General features: G+C 43.6%; 1 protein-coding gene across 1 annotated transcript in view; it reads left to right on the top strand.

Annotated features, from left to right (window-relative positions):
- LOC137522167 (zona pellucida-like domain-containing protein 1) overlaps positions 1-25,090 on the top strand; it is a 69,111-nt gene that overhangs the window by 40,668 nt on the left and 3,353 nt on the right. Inside the window, exons 6-9 of the mRNA XM_068242199.1 lie at positions 2,107-2,204; positions 6,423-6,509; positions 15,302-15,473; positions 19,224-19,332. Of these exons, the coding sequence (XP_068098300.1) occupies positions 2,107-2,204; positions 6,423-6,509; positions 15,302-15,473; positions 19,224-19,332 (466 nt within the window). The remainder of the gene's footprint in view (positions 1-2,106; positions 2,205-6,422; positions 6,510-15,301; positions 15,474-19,223; positions 19,333-25,090) is intronic.

Raw genomic sequence — 25,090 nt, 5'->3', positions numbered from 1 at the left:
TGCTAGGTACACACCATACAATTTTCTGGAAGATTTACCTACCAGATCGATTATTTCCAACATGTTGATACGAATTTTTATCAATTTTTCAATTTTCCGAACATTTTTTAATCATGTTTTCGATCGATTTTCCAATCAATTTTCGTTCTGTTCTATAAAAATCGATAGAAAAAACGATTAAAAAAACAAAAATACATAAACATATGCCAATGCTAGGGACTAGATTGTGAGCCCCTTCGAGGGATAATTAAGTGATAAGACTTCTGTGCAGCTCTGTGGAAGATGTTGGCGCTATATAAAAAATAAAATACATAATTGACTGGCAGGCTGATGGCTGGCTGGCAGGCTGATGGCTGGCAGGCTACATCACTGGCTGGCAGGCTGATTGCTGGGGTCCGCTGTGCCGGCTGACGGGAGCGAGCCTTCATGGGAGTGCGGGCTCCCATCAAATCTCGTTCCTCGCGAGATGACACACATATGCATCGCGAAGAAATGAGAGAGCCGCTGTTCCGCGGCAATCCTGCATTAGATGGTCAGGATGCGGTTAAACATCTCAGTCAATGTTTAGTCTATCCAAGAAATGTATTTTTTTTTTTCCCAGGACAAATAGGGGTTTCTTTTAGTATCATTTAATTAAGATTGCTTTCTCCTGTCTTTGTAAGAGAAGGCTTGCAGGACTGGTTGGTCTGACCAACTTAGCCTATTTGTCTCATCTTAACGCCTGTCTCAGAGAGAGGACCGAAACTCAGAGTGGATTTGCTAAAATATTAGAGCAGAGGAAAGCAGGTTGCTTTGAGGTCCAGAGTTTCGTGTGCCGAAACCATCTGCTTCGACATTTCAGTTACATGGATCAACACAGCAGGTTGTACATCGAATTTTCTATGACTGTCCACATTGCCATTCTGGCAGAGTGAAGGCCTCACTTCTAGGTTGGGCCTGGCACGTAGAGATATCGCTAATTTCTGCAAATGTTCACGAACAGAGGAACCCGGCGAACCACCATAGACTTCAATGGGCAGGCGAATTTTAAAACCTACAAGGACTGTTTCTGGCCACAAAAGTGATGGAAAATTTGTTTCAAGAGATCTGACACCTGGACTGCACTGGAGTGGTACTGTGCCTGTAACTTAATGTGGCCAAAATAGCAGTAGTGTGCACAGCTCTGGGTGTCAGTGGGCTGTTGAGTGTCACACACACAGGAATGCAATAGTTCTATTGGAATACAATAAAAAAAAAAGCACTGGAGTGGTACTGTGCCTGCAACTTCATTTGGCCACAATAGTGTGCCTGCAACTTAATTTGGCCACAATTGCAGTACTGTGCACAGCTATGGGTGTTAGTGGGCTGTGGAGTGTCACGCCCAAAACAAAAAAACAGGAGACCAATGTACTAGCCCTCAAAAAGGCTGTTTGGGTAGCTTTCAGCATATATTCAGTGAGGAATAAGAACACAGGCCTAGCTAATGCGTTCCCTACCTATCTGCATTAATTCTGACCCTGCTCTCAGTAACAGCAGCCAGCAGAGAATGAATCCAATATGGCCACCGCAACTGCTTTTTAATAGGGGGTTGGGGGGTCCAGGAGGGGGTGCTAGTTGATTGGCTGCCATATGTCTGCTAGCTATGAGGTAAGGGGTCAAAGTTTGGCTCCACGATGATGTATAGGGGGCGTGTTGAACAAGCCAAATGTTTGCAGTTCACCGAGAACGTGAGCAGCAGAAATTCGGCGGGAACTGTCAGCCGGCGAACAGTTTGGGCCATCTCTACTGGTACACACCTTCGGTTTAGACTAGTCAATTACTGGCCAACTTTACCTCCTCCATGTAGTATGTGGGTCAACAGTTTTTGAATACTATGAGCAGATTGTGTAGGTAAAATCTCATACTGCATGGAGGTAGTAAAATTGGTCAGTGCCTTGTCAATCAAAATTGAAGGTGTGTACCACGCTTTAGCGGTGGCTGTTGGTATTGCTACTTAATTGCTGAACTGCTACTGATCATATCGTATTATTATAGTAGTAGTTGTTCCTAAAAAATAAATAAATACACTTGAACATTTCTTTTCAAAGAAACCCATTGTGTATTTGCTAAATATGTATCTTGTTTCAGGATTCAAACTTTACCAACACATTCCAAATAAATGGAACCGCTCTTCCACTGAAACAAACGGTATATGTTCAAGTCACAGCTACTAATTTAACTGCCGAGTAAGTTACCCATTTCATGCTTTTTGTTTTATCTATTGCTTCAACTTTCCTGTTCAATACACATGGGGGAATAACTATATTAAATAAACTAATCAATAAAGTACTCAGCTCCTCCATCAATCATCAGCATTAAAGGATACCAGAGCTGAACATTATACTAAAAACAGGCGCATGACTGCACAATTACATCATTGTGCTGACATGTGCATGAATGAGCGCTCTGCTCCTGGCCACATCTGCACACTACTGCTTGACTCCGGTGACCTGGACTGAGCTTCCATGGAGGAATTAAAGGATACCCGAGGTGACATGTGACATGATGAGATAGACATGGGTATGTACAGTGCCTAGCACACAAATAACTATGCTGTGTTCCTTTTTTTCTTTCTCTGTCTGAAAGAGTTAAACATCAGGTATGTAAGTGGCAGTTCCTGTCTGAGTCAGGACTGGGTCAGATTAAAGTGTGACCCTCACTGATAAGAAATGACAACTATAAAACACTTTCCTAGCAGAAAATGTCTTCTGAGAGCAGAAAAGAGATAAAAAGGTTCAATAGTTCATAGAATTTATCTCTGGCATACTTCAATGATTGTGTCATTGAGCAAAAACAATAAAACAGTAAAAACTTAAAAAGTAGATTTAAATATAAAATAAAACGGTGGAATATCTTAAAAAGTCATTTTTAGGAGAAGGAGGATAGATACCATTGTTTATGTTTTTCACCTCAGGGCCCATATGCAATTCACTTTTTCACCTGAGTTTTCTCCTAGGTGATATTTTCACAACTTGTACATAAAATGCCTTTTAAACCACCAGCAAGCAAACAAATACTCAAAATAATGTTGACAGTACTTTTTCACCTACTTTTTGGTACTTTTTCCATTGCAAAGTGCTAAAAAGTTATTTTAAATTGAAGATGAAAAATTATCTCATAGAAGAAAACTCAGGAGAAAAAGGGAATTGCATATGGCCCCGGGTGTCCTTTAAACACCCTAGCGTTGTGGACGAGCTAGGCTCGTCCAGAGACGCCGGAGGTGACCGCTCAGGCCCCGCTGGGCCGATTTCAATATTTTTTTTTTAAAACACGCAGCAAGCACTTTGCTTACTGTGTGCCTTACCCGATCGCCGCCGCCCGCCGCCGATCCGCCGATACCCACCGCGATGCAGGGCCCCCCCAGGCGAGACCCCGTGCGCTGCGTGGCCAATCAGTGCCAGGCAGCGCTGAGGGGTGGATCGGGTCTCCCTGTGACGTCACAACGTCGCCATAGCGACTGGGGAAGCCCTCCAGGAAATCCCGTTCAGAACGGGATTTCCGGACAGGCCATTGCGCCGGCGGGGATCGGAGGGGTGGGAGGGATGCCGCAGGGAGGTTGGAATCATGTAGCTAGCGCTAGGCTAGCTACATGAAAAAAAAAACCAAGGCAGATACTTACCTATCACCAGGGAAGGCTCTGGATCCTATAGAGCCTGCCGTGTCTCCTCTTGCTCACCTCATTTTTGCGTTGTCATCTGCGTTGTGTGTAACACAACCATGAGCCCTGGGAGGCTCCAGATGCACTCGTGTTCCTGAATGCTTCCAGAGATGGTAGGTTCCACACTGCGCATGCGTGAGCATGAACAAACAGTACGGAGTTGCACGTCTTCAGAAGCACTTGGCAAATATAAAAGGGGGTGACAGGGATGGAACTAGTAAGGAAACAAGAGAGGACAGGGAAGGCGCTGTAGGGTCCAGAGCCTTCCCTCTCCATAGGTACAAGTATCTGCATTTTTGGTCTTAAGTCTCTTCACATTTACTGTAGTAATGGTCCTAGCAAAAGTTGAAAACTCTTGTCACCCTATAGCTCAACCTTTCTCAATCTTCTTACCCTGGAGGAACCCTTGAAATAATTTTTGAATCTCGGGGAACCCCTAGAATAACGTAAGGGTGAGGCTAAACACTTTTTACTGTTGTAATAGTCCCCATTCCATGTTTCTCCTTTAAGAGGCACCCATTTCATGCCCTCCATTATTGAACACCCCATTATAGTTGCCCAGTGTTAGTGTTTTATCTCTTTTCTCTCCATCTGCTAGACACACATCCTTAGTTCTGGCATCCCACATGCCACATTGTAATCACCAACGTAATGTGCCATTGTGTCTAGGCCATTGCTTCAGTGATGAACAAGTAGGGAAGCTAGAATTCAGGACAGAATGGGCAGAAAATGAGTGAAGAGGACAATCTGTCAGCTGAGACAACTAACCTTGAAGGGCAAAAAATGCCAGGGAACCCCTGCAAAGTCCTCAAGGAACCATGGTGTTCCAGGGAGCCCTGGTTGAGAATGAGTGCTGTAGATCTTTCATTACCAGGATCTACAGGAGAACTTATTTTTCCCAGAGTTCCACAACACAAAGTAACCTTAAAGAAAACCTGAACTGAAAATTAAAAGTCAAAATAAAACTACACAAGTCATACTTACCTCCCGCATCGTCTAGTCATCAATCGCTTTCTCCTCTCCTGCGTCCCATTTATCCACTGTGATCAATGGAATTCTTCATCCTCCATTTTGAAAATGGCCATTACCCCATAACAGCTTTCTGTTCAGCACACTGTTAAACTGTAACATCACCCACTTGAGCCATAGGGAAACGTGGACATTACTGGCACATCCGTTGTCCTCTCAGCTATAACTGACAGCAACTGATATATAACTGACAGCAACTGATATATTTCAGTTCTGATAAAATCTTGTTAGAATTGGAAGGGATTGTTGCCAAAGGAAAATTGTGAGCTTCTGAGAGGAACTGATGGCAAGGTAACGATGTAATGTTCGTTTGAAGTTACCTCATGTGTTTATTTTAAATAATTTTACTCAGTACAGGTTCCCTTTAATGTCTCAACACCATAGCATTGTCCAAGAACATCTAACAGCCATATGATTTTTTTTTTCATACACCAAAATAGGCATGAATTAGCAAGGTACTTTAGAGCTAAAAAAAACACTAGATGGCATGACACAATTTGGGTTTGGGTCTATTTAAAGAGAATCTGTACTGTCCGTTTGTACAATAAAAAGACATACCAATCGAGTCACTGTGATCTCTTGGATCTCTCTTTGCCGTTTCTGCTTCTCCCCACCGCAATCCTGGCTTTTAATCGCCAGTTTTAGGCAGTGTTTAGTGGAAAGTGGGCTCTAACACTCCCACCCTGATTGCTTTTTAATCAGCAATCAATCAAGAGGAAAGATTGGCTGCAGATTCCTTTGTGTGTACCAGGTCTATAACAGCACAGATGCATGCATTAGAAAGGGCGCCAGGAAAAAATGGCCCGGATGGATAACAAAATGGCACCGGTGGATAACGAAATCTCAATAGCGATAAACATTATTAACGAAATTGGTCAACGATAAAAACAGTTTTAAAACAGACAGGAGTTGATAACATTGATTAACGTTAAAAATCGTAACGTAATTCAACAATACAGCTTAACCCAACCCTACTCTCACACAGAACCCTCCCCTGGTGGTGCCTAAAACTAACCACTCCCCTGGTGGTGCCTAACCCTAACCACCCCCCTGGTGGTGCCTAACCCTAACCCCCCGGTGGTGCCTAAGCCTAACCAACCCCCTGGTGGTGCCTAAACCCTAACCACCCCCCTGGTGGTGCCTAACCATAACCCCCCAGTGGTGCCTAAGCCTAACCAACCCCCTGGTGGTGCCTAACCCTAACCACTGCCCCAGGTGTTGCCTAACCCTATCTGCCCCATTGGTGGTGTCTAACCCTAACCACCACCCATGGTGGTGCCTAACCCTAACCACTCCTCCTGCAGAAACACCTTTTTACACATAGAAATGATAATATCTTTGATAACATAAAATCTGTACATACAAACAAAATAATATGACAAAAACTATAATGTTGCAATCTTCTAAAACGATAACATACGTCAATAACTTTAATGTTGTTAATGATATTTATCAGGTGCCCTTTTTTCTGCTTTTTGTGGCTGTATTAATGATAATTGCATTAGAGTCTATGGTGGCGCCCATTTCGTCCACTAACCGTCGGCGCCCTTTTTTCCTGCATCTGCACAGATGATGTTGAGACTTCAATGACATGAACAGAGAAAAGAGAATGTTGGGGAGTCTTGGACATCCAACAGGTCACAAGGACAAGGTTGTCAGCAAGTGCAGTTTGAATGTGTGTGATTATTTTTATTTGTTTTCTTTTTATACCTTCCAGCTTCAATGTGCTCCTGGATGAGTGTTTTGCGACTCCATCACCCTTACTAACCACTACCACAAGTGGCAAGTTTAGCCTATTAACAGGGTATGTACAACCATTTAAAATATAAGTAGCTAGAAGAAATAAAAGTAATTATGATATACAGTTTATATATATATAATCATTCTGCTATGTGATTTCATCACCTATACCTGATTATCTAACCACATAGCTCTTATATTGCCATTTTGTTTGAAGACATGCACAGATGAAGACAGCAATTCTAAAAGTAATATACACAAGTTCTTATAGTAATATTTAAACTCATTAAAGTGGATCCAAGATGAACTTTTACTTATTGCATAATTGTGTTCCTTTCCTATTGTTTATAGGGCATTCCTCAGGCCAAATACATTTTTGTTTTTGTTTAAATAATCTAATGCCCTATAAACTAAACAAGCCACACCCACCGGTTTTCAGAGAGCCAAGGCACTTTCAGACAGTAGCAAAGGCTCATGGGAGCTCAGTCTGGGCAAGAGGGGGGGGGGGGGGGGTATTACTAGCCAGAGATTTCAGAGGCAGAGGGGAGGAGGGAGGAGAAAGGGGGATTAGGTTTTTTTTTGCTCAAGATGCAGATAAGCTTGCCTCTGTGTAATGTTTACAAACAACATGGCTGCTGTCATTTTATCACAGGAAGAAATAATCATATTCTATTAAAGCTGTTTGCAGTTAGATTTGCTGTGTAATCTATCTAAACTTTAGATAAGATATATAGACAAGTTACTTGTTATAGTTAGTTTTTCATCTCAGATCCGCTTTAAGTAGTGTGTGGTTGAGGAACAAATCACCACCAGCAGGCCTGCTTATGGGTTACCTTCAGCATTACTAGCATTACCAACTCTCTGATTCATCTTGAAGAAATGAATGACGTGGAACTAATGCTGGGGCTGAACATTAGTGTTGGGTGAAGATGCTTGGTGTGGTTTTGTGGGACGACCAAGCACCTGCCTATTCACAAATGGGGCCATTCATATATGTGCAAATCACAACGTGACTGCCTATCCATGAACCCATGTTCGCCTGAATATTTCACACAAATGCTAGTTTAAAGGTCATGCTGGGCATTATTCATAATGGAATCGCTGCTGGTGAACTCAGACAAAACTTCATGTTTTCTCTGAGTAAATGTCAACACTTGATTCCCAATGCTAACACAGTCATATGGGCGATCTGCCAACACTACTGAGATATATACTCACGGCATATGCCTAATTTCCAGAAGGATCCTCCCTGTCTTTATCATGAGAAATATTTTTTAAACAATATATTGGCATTATATTATTATTATTATTATTTATTGTATTTATAAAGCGCCAACATCTTACGCAGCGCTGCACAATAGATAAATGGGTTAACATACAGGTAGAACATACGGAAACTCACAACAAAACAAGATCATGCAAATGATTTGATAACAATACAGTATCATAGGTCAAAATAGAGACTGTTCGAGTCTACAAGAGGGGTGGTTGCGAGTAAGATTGCATAATCAAGCTGGATACGTTAGGGAGGAGGGCCCTGCCGGAGGCTTACAATCTAAAGGGTGGGGTGGAGACAATAGGTGCGTCTTTTGAGAGGGGGTCTAACAGAACATATTATGGTGCTGGTGTAGGGGGGTATGCGAGCGTGAAGAGGTGAGTCTTGAGAGCTTGTTTGAAGGAATTAAAGGTGGGGGCGAGTCTGACGGCTGGTGGGAGAGAGTTCCAGAGAGTAGGGGCGGCCCTGGTGAAGTCCTGCAATCGTGCGTGTGACTGAGTTATGCGTGGTGCGACTAGGCGCAGGTCATTGGAGGATCGAAGGGGGCGGGCTGGTATGTGCCTGTGGACCAGATCAGAGATGTAGGTTGGGCAGGTCTTGTGCACTGATTTGTAGGCAAAGCACAGGATTTTGAAATTGATCCTAAAGCTGATGGGGAGCCAGTGTAGTGCTTTACAGAGCGGAGTTGTAGAGGCGCTGCGGTGAGAAGAATGTATCAGTCTGGCTGCCGCATTCATTACCAATTTAAGTGGGTCAGTACGGTTAGAGGGGAGGCCAGATAAAAGAGAATTGCAGTAGTCTAGGCGGGAGATGACAAGGGCGTGGATAAGGAGTTTAGTGGTGTCAGGGGACAGGTAGGAGCGGATCTTGGAGATGTTGCGGAGGTGGAAGTTGCAGGATCTGGCAATACCTTGGATGTGGGCGGTAAAGGAAAGTTCAGAGTCCAGAGTAACGCCTAGACAGCGGGCTTGGGAGGTAGGGTGGATTATAGTATTTTCAATAGTGACGTGCAGATCTGGGAGGGGTGCAGCTGTGCGGGGTGGGAATATTAGAAGCTCAGTCTTGTCCAAATTAAGCTTCAGGTACCTGGCAGCCATCCAGGAGGAAATGGATGTGAGGCAGGCAGAGACTTTGTCCATGGTAGAGGAGGAGAGGTCTGGGGTGTGGAGATATATCTGGGTGTCGTCGGCATACAGGTGGTAATTGAAGCCCATGGAGGAGATGATTTTGCCAATTGAGGCAGTATAGAGTGAGAACAGTAGGGGTCCTAGGACGGAACCTTGAGGAACACCAACTGAGAGGGGTGTAGGAGTGGATGAGGAGCCATTGAAAAATGTTGTAAAGGAGCGGTTGGAGAGGTAGGAGGAGATCCAGGCTAAGGCTAGGTCCTGAATGCCCATTAGCTGCAGGGAGTGGAGGAGGAGGGAGTGGTCGACAGTGTCAAATGCCGAGGAGAGGTCCAGGAGGAGCAGGATGGAGTATTTACCTTCGGCTTTGGCAAGGGCGAGGTCATTTACCACTTTGGTGAGGGCGGTTTCTGTAGAATGGGCTGTGCGAAAACCAGATTGCAGGGGATCGAGAAGGGAGTTGGAGTTAAGGAAGTTGGTCAGGCGTTGGTGGGCCAGGCGTTCAAGAATTTTTGAGGCAAAAGGGAGGAGAGAGATTGGGCGGTAGTTGGATGGCAGAGCAGGGTCAAGTGAAGATTTCTTTAGTAGGGGAAGCACAGTGGCCTGTTTGAATACGGAGGGGAAGATGCCGGTGGAGAAGGAGAGGTTGAACAGATGGGTGAGGACAGGGGCCAGATCAAAAAAATGTGGGCGCAGAGAATCAGATGGGACCGGATCTAGGGGTCAGGAAGTGGCAGGTGAAGTTGCCAGCAGCTGGTTGACTTCCTCCACCGTGACAGGATTGAAGGAGGTAAGGGAGGAGAAAGAGGAAGGAGTCGGATGTGGTGGGGAGGCGGGGGCGATAGAGTGGAGGAGAGAAATATCCCTCCGGATGGTTGTAATTTTGTTGATAAAGTAATTTGATAGGTCAGTGGCTGAGAGGGTGGAGGTTGGGGGGGGAGGTGTGGGGTTAAGTAGGGCATTGAAGGTGGCAAAAAGACGATGTGGGTTGGAGGCTTGGGTAGCGATCAAGTGAGTGAAGTATATCTGTTTACTATCAGCGAGGGCAGCATGGTACGTCTGCAACTTAGTCTTGTATCCCAGGAAATCATTGTTGTTGCGGGATTTCCTCCATTTGCGTTCTGCAGCTCGTGTCTCATTTTGTAGTTTTCTTGTGAGGGCAGTGTGCCAAGGTTGGGGGTTGGGGCGACTGTTGGTACGAAAGGTCAGGGGAGCCGCATGGTCTAAGGCTGCAGAGAGGTTACTGTTGTATTGAGCTGCCGCTTCGTTGGGGCAGGTTAGGCTGGGGAGGGAGGAGGAGAGAGAGTGGAGGGGTGTGGCTAGTACATTGGGGTCAAGGTTACGCAGATCTCTCTGCCAACGTCCAGTTTGGGGAGGGGGACAGGGGTTGCTGGATGAAGTGAGGGTGAAGGTGATGAGGTGGTGGTCGGAGATGGGGAATGGTGTAATGTCCAGGGTGGTAAGTGCGATGGCTTTGGAGAAAATTAGGTCCAAGGTATTACCGGCACTGTGGGTTGTGGCATTAGTATGCTGAGTGAGGCCAAGGGAGTTGGTGAGCGAGAGAAGCTGAGTGGCAGCAGAGGTGGTAGGCTCATCAATTGGAATGTTAAAGTCTCCGAGGATGATTGTTGGGAGGTCGGAGGACAGGATGTGTGGGAGCCAGGAGGCAAGGTTTTCTAGGAAGTGCGATATAGTACTGGAGGGGGGGCGGTATAGGACTGCAATAATGGCTGGGAGGGGATGGTAGAGGCGGATAACATGGGCCTCAAAGGAGGTAAAGTAAAGAGAAGGGGGAGGGGTAAGGACACGGAAGGTGCAGGGTGGGGAGAGGAGTAGGCCCACCCCTCCCCCAGGCCTGTTATCTGGTCTTGGGGTATGGCTGAGGTGTAGACCCCCGTAGGATAGGGCTGCAGCTGCAGGCAGGTCAGAGGGGGTGAGCCAGGTTTCAGTAAGGGCAAGAAAGGTGAGGGTTTTTGAGATAAAGAGGTCATGGATAGTTGTAAGCTTGTTGCGGATAGATCTGGCATTCCAGAGAGCGCCAGATAGAGGGAGAGATTGTCTGAGTATGGGGCGGATGGGAATGAGATTGGGGCGAGAATGTTCGTGGGTATGGGGAGGGTGGGAGGTGCGGCGGGGAGAGGGGCTAGGTGGGTAAATTTGGTTGTGGTGGGTGAGGTGGGAAGTATGAGGAGGGGAACGGGGGGGTTGGGAGACCGGAGTGGGCCTGGGGTTAGGATGTGTGGTGAGCAGTGGACAAGGGACCAGGGGGAGAAGCAGATGGAGCCAGAACATGAGGCACCAATAGGGCGGGTGATTAAGGGAAAGAGGAGGAGGTATGAGGGGGGTACGCATAATGATGTGTTGGGGATACATACTGTTGCACTGGGAGTGGTGGTGAAAATAGGTAGGGAAAATGGTGTAGCAGAGGTTGGAGGATACTTGGTGGTGGGCTTACCTAGGGCAATGGAGCAACGTTTAGTCGTTTATCAGTGCAGTTTGTTTTTATTTGGTGGGGTGGCTTGTAGGCTGTGCAGTTCAGAAATAAGGGCAGAGATGATCAAGTTAGACAGCAATAGTAAGCAGCAGTACAGGTAAGTTACAACAAAGTTAATGTTACCTTGATGTGGTGCTTATTTCTGTTGAATTACTGGTGAATTCTAGTAAATTCGTTTGTGCCCTTTGAATCTGAAATTTCTTGCATCAAATGGATCAGTTAAATGTACAAAAGAGTTATGTCGCTTAATTGATTGGATTGATTGCCCCTAATTAGCTAACTAAAACCCACAAACCTTATAATATATATAAAAGTTATATTATAATATATATTATGTTATTAATAATTAAACCTAAACAACGGATATTGTCTAACATCCTAATAAAAGCCCTGCAAATTGCTTCCATAGGCTGCGTTCCCGTGACAGCTGTTGAGTGCACAGGCATAGAGCCGTGGGCGTAGGCACATGCACACGTGAAAGCATGCGTGTGGGCTAACATGCGCGGGCGGCTGGGCGCACTGGCGGTCATTCAAGAGCCCATTTTTGAAAAGGGCCTAGTTGACTAATGGTTAATAATTGTACTATATACAAAATGCAGTTGTTGCTTACAGTAAGGCTCACACATACAATGGCCTCAATTCACTAAGCAGTTTAGACTAGTCTACAGATGATTTTTAGTCTACTGATGGTTTGGTGTAATGTTTTAGACCTGTTTTTAGACCTGGTCTAACATTCAGTAATTACACAATTCACAAAGGCAAACAAGGAGTAACCACACCCACTTTTTCTGACAGAGATTACACCGGCTGATTTTTTTAATTTTTTTTTTCATTTGGACATGTGTGTCCATTATTATTTTTTTTTTCCAAGTTAATTTTTATTGAGAAATTTTTAACTTACAAAGAACATAGTAAGAGGTAGAGCAGAGTACACAAACCGTTGCTAAACAGCTTTCAACAATTATAACAAATATAACAAATATAACAGATAACTGTACACAGATAATTTACTGTATATTGAGGGGAATTGTGATGTTGTTTTTTTTTAGTCAACCAAGTTGAGAGGCCTGGATGTTTCAGTGGAAAGGGGGAGCGGGAATCAGAGCAAATTGAAAAGACAGGGATTGGACATTGCGGGGGTTAGGCGAGGTATCAATCTCTGTAGGGGCAATGCCAACTACCTACAGATTCGATTGGGGGGAAGATGATAGTAGTTTGCGCTCTGAAGGGGGAGTTGAATCGGAGGAAGGTTAATAAACTTGGTTGAGCTATAGTTGTGTTTCAGATGGTCTGAATAAGCTATATATTAGACGGATCCTGATTTTTGCGAACGGTGCACAGGCTATTAGATATATACCCTAGGGCCTAGGTGAGGGGAGTCAGCATAAGGTTGGATATGATGTGAAGTGTCGGGATAAAAAGCTCTCCATTTTTATGTTATTGAGAGCTAGGCTGATAATTGTGTCGGGCTTAGGGATGTCAGATGAGTTCCATTTTTGGAGAAGGGCTTGGTGGGTGGCACAAAGTAAGTGAGATAGGGCTATTTTAATTTTAGTTGGTGCTAAGTTGACACCTACGTGTAGTAATGCAGTTGTAGGTACTAGCACAAAGGATGGGTCTGAGATATTTGAGACCGGCTGATTTCTTGTTGGTAAAGTAAGTCTGAGAGGTATTTTAGATGTGAGGATGGAAACTTTTGAATTCATTATGCAGGAATTTAATTGTATGCAGAGGAGAGTTCATCAAAGGAGAACGATGCCAGTCATAGCTACTTGTTTGTGAATTGCATCTTTTGATCATTTCCCCTGCTTTACTGACCTAATTATCAAATGGTTTAGACCAGGTCTATAAAAAGATCTAAAACATTTGGTAATAGTAAATTCCCCTTTGATGCAACCGACCAAACCATCAGTAGACTAAAAACCATCAGTAGACTAGTCTAAGCTGATTAGTGAATTGAGGCCCATGTTTACAATTCTGTTCCAGTCCTGTCCTGTCAGTTTTCATCAGATTTCTATTAGTTCTGTTCTGTAAAAATGATTCAAAACTGATGCAAACTGAAGGCATAGGACCAGAATGGGACTGCGCATATTGTACTGAATGTGTGAACACAGCCTACGTTCAAAGTGGTCATTGAATTCCCTGTGACAGCAGAAATGCAACAGATCGGGACAGTAGCATTGCACAGGGCCGGGCCGAGGCAGAGGCGAGAGAGGCTCCAGCCCCAGGGCGCAGTGTAGGAGGGGGCGCACATCTCACTCAGCTATCTTTCCTCTATTGTGTTTGAAGCAGAGAGAAATAAGAAAAGGGGATACATGGCAGTGACTGCAAGCCAGATAACTAGAGATTAAGGTGTTGGGGCGGTTGGGGGTCCAGGGATGCCTCTTAATCTAATAGCAATCAGTGTGTGATGGGTGGGGTGGGCGGTATGGAGGGGCTCATTTTGGTTTCTCAGGTTACCTGAGCATTGCGTTAGGTACATTGAAGCATACAGTCAATGAGAAGTGTGCTTCACTTGTACTGTTAATGTATGCAGTGCATTACCTTACCACAGCCCAGTGTACTGCAATGCACGCGCTGCACTGTGAATGTTGTGTTACAAAGCTTCCACGTTACACCACACTGCAGCATACCTTTGTGAATGTGGCCTAAGGCTATAGCTATGTTTTATGGCTAGGTTACTATGGAGCATATCCAGTATATGCCAGTAAAGTTTCTGTGTGCAGAAAGCTCATAGCACTGTTGCATCTACAGACCGCAGGTTGGGAAATAAGTGCAACCCGCTGTGGCAACACGGTAATATTATTATGCTGTTTCTTGTACAATTTGATGTTTCTAAAATGTATCATGTTTGTTTTATAATCCGTTTGAATGGCTGCTATGTAATTAAGGTCTCTTGTTGATATCTGTAGCCTTGTTTACTAATTAAATCAATGGTATCAGATAAGACCAGGACTAGCTAGGTTTTGCTACGATCTTCTGTAAAGATAGCCATACACTCATCGATTTCTGCCATCAATATACGGCTGATTCAATTGCTCTGATCTAGAAATTGTTGCAGCAGGCAGCATGATCAATTGACCTATTTATTAAAGCAGCAGGGGCAGCCAAACTATCCCAGAAAAAAACCATACATAAGCAGATAAATACTTGTTTACATAACATATTTATTGTACTGTGCACATTTTGATTTCAGTGACATTTTATATAGTAAATACATAGAAATCTTTTTCAAGCATTTTCCATCTTTGCTGCCTCTGACTGAAGCCAATCCTGATGTCATATCCTCCCTTACTATTTTTTTCCCCTAGAAACTGCACTGTCATATCTAGCTTGCTTTGTAAACACAAGTTAACACAGCATAGATCATATTTCAGCAATTTCTCCCTCTTCAGTCTTGTGCCACACTGAACTGCCCTTAGCCAATTAGTGAGCAGCAGGAATGTGGGAGGGAGATGACATGCTTCTCCTTGACAATGTACCAAACAGAGCCAGGCTGACTGAGATAAGATTTATAATGGCAGAAACATTTATGATTATATTGGAATGCTTGCAATGCAGGGTCAGATTGTAAACTGCATAATAAACACAGATCAGTGGGTAAATGGGATTTGATTTCATAGCTGACAATCCCGCTGCTGGGTTAATGTTCATGTAGAGTTGGCAGTTTAGGTTGGGCAAAGTAAGGAATTCAATTCCAGATCAGGCTTAAGTTCAGGAGTTTAGCTAAAAATAACAAATATACAAACAAATGTTATGCGTAGAACTATCTTTGTGAAAATAACTTATTCATCCCTTTAGTGTGCAAAATTGTTCCATAAGAGAGGAGGCAGGTCTATCTGTATTTGGACTGTTTTTGCCTCTGCATCCTTGTATATTTCATATTGAAAATCATGCTTTCTGTACAATGAAAATTTGTAGATTTTTATGAACCAAGTTCTATTTGTGCTTTCACTAAGGTGTACTGCGGGAAACAACACCAACATTCTTTTGAATGGCCAAGGAAAAACAGCCAAGTTTACTTTCCAGACATTCCGGTTCTTGGCGCACAGCAGTTTGCCGACATCCACCATCTATGTTCACTGTATCACCAGACTGTGCCAACCCCTGACATGTCAAAGCTACCTGCAGGTATGTCTGACTATAGAAAGCACGGTTATAAAGTTATAAGATGGACACGAGATAGGAGAGGAACAGAGGGAGCCCACTGATAAAGACAAGTAGTATACCTTATACACCATGCTTCCCTGCCATCTTCTGCTTTCAGTTGCGGTTAAAGAAGGGCCCAATCTGGGATGTCCCCTGGAACAGGTCCCATGTTTGGATCATTTAAGTTTGATGTGATTGATTTGGTGCAGACACTCAGTTATAACACGGCTGATCAAAATGCTTATGGACTTTATTGGCTGAAAATGTATTTCAGCTGCTAGGAATGATGCTAGGAATAATAGAGTTAGGCTCCTAGTGCTTGTAATCAGAGCCTGGAATGCCAATGACAAAAGGGGAATATTAGTTAGTTACTGCTATTGAGTAAGGATTGGAATCATTTAGGAGGTGTGTCATTAGCGGACAGAGTTAGGGAATGTTAGTTTTATCATCCAGAGATAGGAAGTTAGGGCAATTAGCAGCCATCAGGAGGGGGGGGGGGGGTATATCAGGAAAGTAGTTAACCTTAAAGTGAACTTCCAGACTAAAAATCTATGCAGCAGCACTGAAAAGACTTTGTGTTTCTTTAACGGTTTTCACAGCATCAGAGCTTTGTTTTTCTTACCCAAGCCATTTTTAGCTGCACAGAAGCTAAGTTCTACCCTATCAAGGAAATCTGCCTGGGCATTTTTCCCCTGATGCTGTGCAAAGCATGATGGGATTTCTGATGTTGTTGTTCTCATTGCCTATTGCGTGCAGCTGGGAGGGGTTATCAGGACACAGGACAGTTGGAATTGTGTCTCATGCTCCCTGTCACCTCGTTTCAACCAAAAAGATTGCTGCCCCCATGAAATCATCACAAACATTTGCCTGTTCTTTTAAAACAGTGGGTGGGTAAGATATTATGTTACCTATCTATTTTAATTAACAGAACTAATGTAACTTAATGACAATATGTTTGTTTAGGCTGAAGTTCCTCTTTAAGGAGAGAAGATTTGGGCAAGTTGTCACAAAGGGGTTAAAGAGAACCCGAGGTGGCATTTCATTACGTTAGTGGGGCACAGAGGCTGGTTGTGCACACTAACACCAGCCTCTGTTGCCCCATCGTGTGCCTCAAAGACCCCCCTGCTCGCCGCTATAGCCCCCGCAGTGCTGGCGACACGCATCACGTCGCCAGCACAATGTTTACCCTAGCGCTGTCTGTCAGCGCCGCTCCCCCGCCTCCTCCGCATTGCCGCCACCCGCCCGCGTCCCTTCCCTCCAATCAGCGGGAGGGAAGGGACGCGGGCAGGTAGCGGCGATACGGAGGAGGCGGGGGAGCGGTGCTGATAGACAGCGCTAGGGTAAACATTGTGCTGGCGACACGCTGCGTGTCGCCAGCACTGCGGGGGTATAGCGGCGACGGCGAGCAGGGGGGTCTTTGAGGCACACGATGGGGCAACAGAGGCTGGTGTTAGTGTGCACAACCAGCCTCTGTGCCCCACTAACGTAATGAAATGCCACCTCGGGTCTCTTTAAGATTAAGTGGGATGGAGATTAGGTTTAAGGTTTAGGTTTAAGGTCTAGGTTAGTTATGGGATTAACTAGTTCACCACTAAAGGGTTTTTCCCCTTATGGGCCAGAGCAATTTTCACATTTCAGCGCTCATCCCTTTTATTCACCAATAACTTTATTACTACTTATCACAACAAAATGATCTATATCTTGTTTTGTTTTTTTGTTTTTTGCCACCAATTAAGTTTTTTTGGGTAGTATATTTTAATAAGAATTATTTTATTCATAATGCAATTTAATAGGAATAATAATTAAAAAAAAAAATTTTCTCAGTTAAGTTAATACATGCTACTTTAATTAAAACCCAGGTATTTAATTTGCCCATTTGTCCCGGTTATTACTCCATTAAAAATTATGTTCCTATTGTAAGGTATGGCAATAATATTTTGTTGGTGTATTTTTTAAAGTTTGCGCGCCGTCGCTAATTACAAGCCCTTATTTGCAAAAATAACAGTCATATATACCCTCATGACATACATATTAAAAAAGTTGAGTCCCTAAGGTAACTTTTATGTATTTTTTTTTAAATGCCACTTTTATTTTTATTTATTTATTTTTATAAAAGTGTTTTATTTTGGTTGCTATGGAAAGGGAGGTTAATTAATGGGGTATTTTATGTATTTTCATTCATTGTGATTTATGAAGGTGTAATTTTAGTATCCGGCTACTAGATGCCCCCCCCCTCTTTATTCCTCCTGTGAACAGTACGCAGGAAGTAATACGTGTATGCTTTACTTTCACTTTTTCTCATTGATGCTGGAGATTGTTGATCACAAGCACTTTGATCGGGGAATGGTGTACTAATGTGCAGCAGTGAAAACATGTGGGGGAGCATGCACGACCACGCGCGGCAGGCGATTCCGGCGAGGTATGTATATCTACACCCTTGGGACTTAAAGCGGACCCAAACCAAAAAATGTTTTTAATTAAAAATATTTAGTTGCACCACTCTGACAAATACATAGATAAATAAACTCTCCTTCAAACAATAAAAAAGATGTGTCTAGCGCTCCAATAGACTGTCCACACCGCCTAAGATATCAGATGGTGATCATGGAGCCGCTCTCCAGTAGGGTAAACAACAAGAGTCAGCGATCTAAGAAAGATACATAGAGCGCTTCATAGTGTAAAACCAAAAAATAGTTTAATATGCGCAAGTTTAAAATGTATTTACAAAATACAAGATGCAATAAAGCTCATAGATAGCCTGCAGACACCTTCTCCCTCCTGTAGCGTGGGCACCGCCAGGCTGTGGCCAGCAGCGTGGCGTTCGATGTCTTGGAAAGCCTCTCACTGGTGGGGGGCGTGTCCGCTGTCACGACGTGCCTCTAGCGTGATGACGCGTTTCGGCATCCCTGCCTTTGTCAGATCAGATCTGACGAAGGCAGGGATGCCGAAACGCGTCATCATGCTAGAGGCACGTCGTGACAGCGAACACGCCCCCCACCAGTGAGAGACTTTCCAGGACATCGGACGCCACGCTGCTGGCCACAGCCTGGCGGTGCCCACGCTACAGGAGGGAGAAGGTGTCTGCAGGCTATCTATGAGCTTTATTGCATCTTGTATTTTGTACGTACATTTTAAACTTGCGCATATTAAACTATTTTTTGGTTTTACACTATGGAGCGCTCTATGTATCTTTCTTAGATCGCTGACTCAAACTCTCCTTCAAACCTCTGATCATTTCAGTGCATGCTTTTCACCCTTCTCTTTTCATAACTAGGGATATGCTGGGGGCAGCCATTAGCAATTCCTCCATTGCCAGACACCATCTACTCCAGCAGTTTGCCGGATTCTGTCCCGGCAATTTGAAAGGAAGGGAGGGGTTCCTCCAATAAATGTAAAATATTTTATATTTGTCAATTGTCATCATGCAGCTGTAAAAAGGCTGCTATTTATTATTATAATTTAGAAAATAGATTTTATTTCTGAAATCTTGTATTTTTAATTTGGGTCCACTTTAAGATGAAGTCCTGTGGGGCTTAGATATACTGCCCCAGCCCTTAAGAAGCTTGGAGACCTTAGGCATTTGCCTAGTTTGCCCACATAAAAGCACCAATCTCCTCTAGGTCAAGGACTAAGCTGAGCTGTAGTATGTACTTAAAATTGCCTCGAGTAATAAGCCGGCACCGTACCAATATGTGACATAACTACGATAATACCTTTTATCTTAACATACAGGCTTGCAATAAAACCAGAAGAAGGAGAGCTGCAGAAGATGTGGCAGTAACTGGTGGAGCCACAGAAAGGGTCACAGTGTCGGCTGGTCCTATAATCACATCAGATACAGGTTGGAAGAGACTAATTGTTTCTTTACTACTGGCAACTTCCTAAAAATGTTAATCTAGTAATTTGTCATGTATACGGCATATATGTAGTGCACATTCACTGTGGTACAAAGTATCAATCATTATGGCCCTTATTCAATTCACTTTTTTCTCCTACGTTTTCTCCAAGTGATATTTTCACAACTTATCAATAAAATGCCTTTTAAGCCACCATCAAGCAAGAAAATACTCTAAATAATTTTGACAGTACTTTTCACCTACTTTTTGGTATTTTCTCAATTGCAGAGTGCTTAAAAACAGAAAAAAAGATGCATACCTAAAAGTAATTTTCCTTTGCTGGTGCAGTCTCCATTGCAACATAAGAGCTGTGTTACTCCGCCCCTTAAAGTACAATTGACCTGAGAGACATATGGATGCTGCCATATTGATTTTATTTTAAAGAATACCAGTTACCTGGCATCCTGCCAATCTTTCATGCATCAGTAATGTCTGATTCAGCCACCTTAAAGAGGGGCTATTAGGTATAAGGTCTCAGAGAAAATAAACACATATATCAGTAGCTAAAGATTGGCTGTACTTACATTACATATGCATTTCACTGTCCACGTTTGGATTTCACAGAATATGTACATAGTATATGCAGAGATAGATGCTCCTGACAGCTCATGGCAGGCTCCATGTTTTTCTGTCAAATGTGTCGTCATGTCCTGCCTGCTTCCTGATCACAGAAAAGCTCGTATTGAATAACACAGTGTGCAGTGAATATTAATGAGCCATGTGGCTAGGAACAATAGCTGACTCCTGCAGTGTACTCTGCCCGGAGATTTATCAGTGCTACGCGCTGGACTGATTACAAGCTGCTGTAACGTCTCATTAGCAGCCGAGGGGAGGGCCCCAGAATGCTTTGCAGTATAGTATGCGGCTTGCGTCCTCTTGGGTCTAACAGCTTTGGTGATAAGCACACATCAAAGGTAAGAGAGATTTTTATCTTCACTAATGCCTTTTTGGCTTCCTTCTAAACTGTTTAACACAGGAGAATAGAGGTTTAAATTAGCTCCTGCAGCCTGACAGTTACTCTTTAAACAAGCATGCGGCAAATGCAATCAAACTTAAGTCAAACATCTGATTTGTATGCGTGTCCAGGGGAAATGACTAAAAGTATTAGAGGCAGAGAATCAGCAGGGCAGCCAGGCAATGTACATTGTATAAATGGACAAAAATATGGCAGCCTCCATATCTCTCTCACTTCACTTAGTTCCTTTAACCCTCATAACACAATATTTATATATCAGTGCATTCCCCACTGCTGCATACCATTCTATGAACTCTAGTCCTGCTGAGGGACAATGGGAGAGTCTGCTATGCTGCCATGGAGACAGCACCAGGAAGGAAAAATTACCGTTAGGTAAATATCTAATTTTCCTGTTTTCTTGGTGCCTCTATGGAAGCATAACAGATCGGTCTTAACTGTAAACCCAGCAAAAAATTGTGAGGGAAGCAGCATGATACGCATGAAGGCAATTTTATAATTTATTTATACTAATATGCTAAATGTAACACTGTTTTTACATTCTGAGCAGAAGTAAGAGTTGCTAAATCTAGTTTATTCAGAAAAGAAATACAGTATGCATGCGCATAGAAGTACAAGTGGCATATTTGCTGGAACAATACAGAGATGACAATATTTAAAGGATACGTAAGTGTGATTAGTGAATTATGTTTTCCGCAGTGCTGGGCCGAAATTACGCATGAGCGTAATTACGCATCGTAATTCAATGTAAATTTACGCGTAAGCGCCACGCGTAACTTACGGTCTTACACGTAATTATTTACGCGTAAGCAGTTAAGTGGTATCGTAATTACGCTGTCTACCGTAATTGCTAGGTATGCGTAATTTTACGAAGACTTACGCGTAATTTTACGCGTAATTACTAACGTAAAAACTCCCCTTTTCTAAGAGTAGCCAATCAGTCAACATCCTAAGCAACCAATAGTATCTTCTCCCGCCCTTCAGTATATAAGCATACGTTTTGACGCATACGAATGATGTGTACGCAATAGCTGTCACATTGACGGCTATTGCGTACACATCGTCCGTATGCATCAAAAAGTACGCATTAATGGGTATTGCGGCACTACGCATAACATCGTAGCGTAAGCGCCTACATTACGGTATCCTTATGCGTAACTGCGTAAGTTAACGCGTAATTACAGTGATGAACCGTAGATCATTTCCTACGCCGTAACCGTAACTGCGTAATGCGTAATAGCGTAAAATTACGCGTAATGATCCGTAAGCGTAGATTTTTCCATTACGACTAGCACTGGTTTTCCCCTAAACACTTGAAGGAGTGACAAGGCTACATACTGTAAATCAGCAGGAAAATCAGTATCCATAAGGAATAATTAAATATACCTGGCCCTAATTAGCATGTTTTTAAATGAATATAATGCCCCCTTTAAGAAAATACTAATAATGTTTTAATATTTAAACTGGCACAAATATGGGTACCCCCCTACTTTATGGTCTCAAGCTGACCCTCAGAGGGACAGCCCAAAATACAGCTGGTGCTTGAAAGGATACTTAGCCCCAAAGCAAATTCAAAAATTGGGGGAACAGTCCTGTGTAGTGCGCTCTACTCTTGCCCACCATTCCCTCCGGTCTCCTCCAGCACCCTACGTTACTCTTTATCGACCCTCCAAAGCTACTTCCTGGTCGGGAGGCTTGGCGAAGACTACACCGGTGCTGCCCGGCGATTGCTCGCCCACGGCTGGAAGCGCTCTGAGCATGCCCACAATGTAGTTGTGTTATAGTGGACATGTGCAGAGCATCACCGGATAGCCCCTGTGCAGTCTTTGTCCACCCTCTCGACCAGGAAGTCGCTTTGGTGGGTCAGTACAGGGTAACGGACTGTTCCCGAAGGAGAACAGGGGGAGTGGTGGGTGGGAGGAGAGCCCACTACACATGCCTGCTAACCCCATTTTTAAATTTACTTTTGGGTTAAAGTATCCTTTAAGAAACAACAACATAGCCCCAACAGCATAGTACAGATACAGAGACACCAAAAGGATAAAAGTATCTAAAAAGTTTAAAACATGAGGAGGCAGTGGTAGACTTACCTTCTCCCAGCAGACTCAAAAATTGCCAATGTGTTTGTCAAATACAAGTTTATTTACATACTCTAGGGGACAATGCAACGTGTTTCGCAGGTTTGATCCCGCTTCATCAGGCAATAACAATGGAGCAATAGCATTTGTGGTCAGTAGAAGAGCCAGGGCCGTGAGTTATTGTGATCCACGCCCCTAATGAGCATGGGATGCTGGACAATTGCTAGGAGTAATAACACATTTATTTTGAATACTTCCTTGCTTGCTGGGGGCTTAAAAGTTATTTTGAATTAAATCAACGTTAATTGAATTAAGGTCATTGTGCACCTCCCATGCCGTTTAATGCAGGAAGAGGAAAAATACATACATCCTATTGATATAAATTCATGCAATACCAGCTCATAACTAACAACATTCAATGAATTGTTGTTATGATTTAAATTCTGTTTCCAAATGTACTACTACTACTATTAATAATAATAAACAGTACTGGGAAAATCATTTCTGTTCATCTGCTGAAAGAGTGCACCTGAATAAAAATGTACAGTAACTTTACATCAGAAATATTGAGCAGGATTTAATAGGGTATATTCATAAATGAACTGTAAAGGTGGCCATACACTGGTCGATTTGCCATCAGATTCGACCAACAGATAGATCCCTCTCTGATTGAATCTGATCAGAGAGGGATCGTATGGCTACCTTTACAGCAAACAGATTGTGAACCGATTTCAGCCTGAAACCGTTCACAATCTGTTGTGGTGGTGCTGCTGCTGCTGCCCCCGCCCGCCTGCATACATTACCTGCTCCGCCGGCGCAACTCCAGTCTCCCGGTCACCGCTGCTCTGTCTGCGCTCTGGTCTCCAGGTCCGGCATGCCTCACTTCTTCTAGCCCGGCAGGAGGGCGCTCTACTGTTTAAACTTCCTGCCGGGCTAGAAGAAGTGAGGCATGCTGGACCTGGAGACCAGAGCGCAGACAGAGCAGCGGTGACCGGGAGACTGGATTCGCGCCGGCGGAGCAGGTAATGTATGCGGGATCGGACGAAATGGATCGAAATTCGGCGTGTAGCGTGAACGATTGGCAGCAGATTCGATCCCAGTGATCGAATCTGCTGTCGAAACGGGCGCAAATCGGGCCAGTGTATGGCCAGCTTTAGCCTAATGTGTGCAGACAGCACATGTAAAGTTTACTAGGATTGGTGCAATTTACATACAGTAGCAGTAAAATGTATGTGAACCCTCTTGAATTATTTGGATTTCTGCACAGATTGGTCATAAAATGTGATCTGAGCTTCATCTAAGTCACAACAATAGACAATCACAGTCTGCTCAAACTAATACCACACAAATAATTACATATCTCCATGTATTTATTGAACACACGATGTAAACATTTACAGTACATGTGGAAAAAGTATGTGAACCCTTTACTAACTGGTTGAACCTCCTTTGGCAGTAATAACTTTAACCAGATGTTTCCTGTAGTTGCAGATCAGACGTGCACAATGGTCAGGAGTAATTTTTGACCATTCCTCTTTACAGTACTGTTTCAAATTCAGCATTATTCTTGGGATGTCTGGTGTAAATCACTTTCTTGAGGTCATGCCACAACATCTCAATCGGGATGAGGTCAGGACTCTGACTGGGCCACTCTAGAAGGCATATTTTCTTCTGTTTAAGCAATTCCGTTGTTGATTTACTTCTATGCTTTGGGTCGTTGCCATGTTGCAACACCCATTTTCTGCTGAGCGTCAGCTGGTGGACAAATGGCCTTAAGTTCTCCTGCAAAATGTCTTGATAAACTTGGGAATTCATTTCCTTCAATGATAGCAATCCATCCAGGCCGATGCAGCAAAGCAGCCCCAAACCATGATACCCCCATCACCATTCACATTTGGGATGAGGTTTTGATGTTGGTGTGCTATGCCTCATTTTCTCCTCACATAGTGTTGTGTGTTTCTTTCAAACAACTCAACTTTTGTTTCATCTGTCCACAGAATATTTTGTCAGTACTGATGTTGAACATTCAGGTACTCTTTTGTAAACTTTAAACGTGCAGCAATGTTTTTTTTGGACAGCAGTGGCTTCATCTGTGGTATCTTCCCATGAACTCCATTCTTGCTTGGGGCCTGATTCACAAAGCGGTGCAAACACTTTGCACGCCTGTGAAAAGCCCTTTATCACGCCTAAACTTAGTTTAGGCGTGATCTGAAAGAATTCGCGCAAACTCCCGCGCGCAAAGTTTTGCGCAACGCACCGTGCTTCGCGCGAAGTGCCCATTAAGCCCTATGGGACTTTGCGCACGCGCGTCCGCGCGCAAAACTTTGCGCGCGGGAGCTTCGCGCGAGTTAGAGCACAAAGTGGTGATAACTTTGCTAGTGCAAAGGTTATCACGCCTAAAGTCTTTTAGGCGTGATAACTGAGTTATCACCGCTTTGTGAATCAGGCCCTTAGTGTTTTACATATCATAGATTCGCTAACAGGGATGTTAGCATATGCAAGAGACTTTTGTAAGTCTTTAGCTGACACTCTAGGATTCTTCTTCATGTCAATGAGCATTCTGCGCTGTGCCATCTTTACAGGAAGACCACGTCTAGGGAAAGTAGCAGCAGTCCTGAACTTTCTCTATTTATAGATAATTTGTTTTATAGT

This window comes from Hyperolius riggenbachi, chromosome 6 (genome assembly GCF_040937935.1).
Source record: "Hyperolius riggenbachi isolate aHypRig1 chromosome 6, aHypRig1.pri, whole genome shotgun sequence".
Taxonomy (NCBI): domain Eukaryota; kingdom Metazoa; phylum Chordata; class Amphibia; order Anura; family Hyperoliidae; genus Hyperolius; species Hyperolius riggenbachi.
This window is presented reverse-complemented; position numbering and strand designations above follow the sequence as displayed.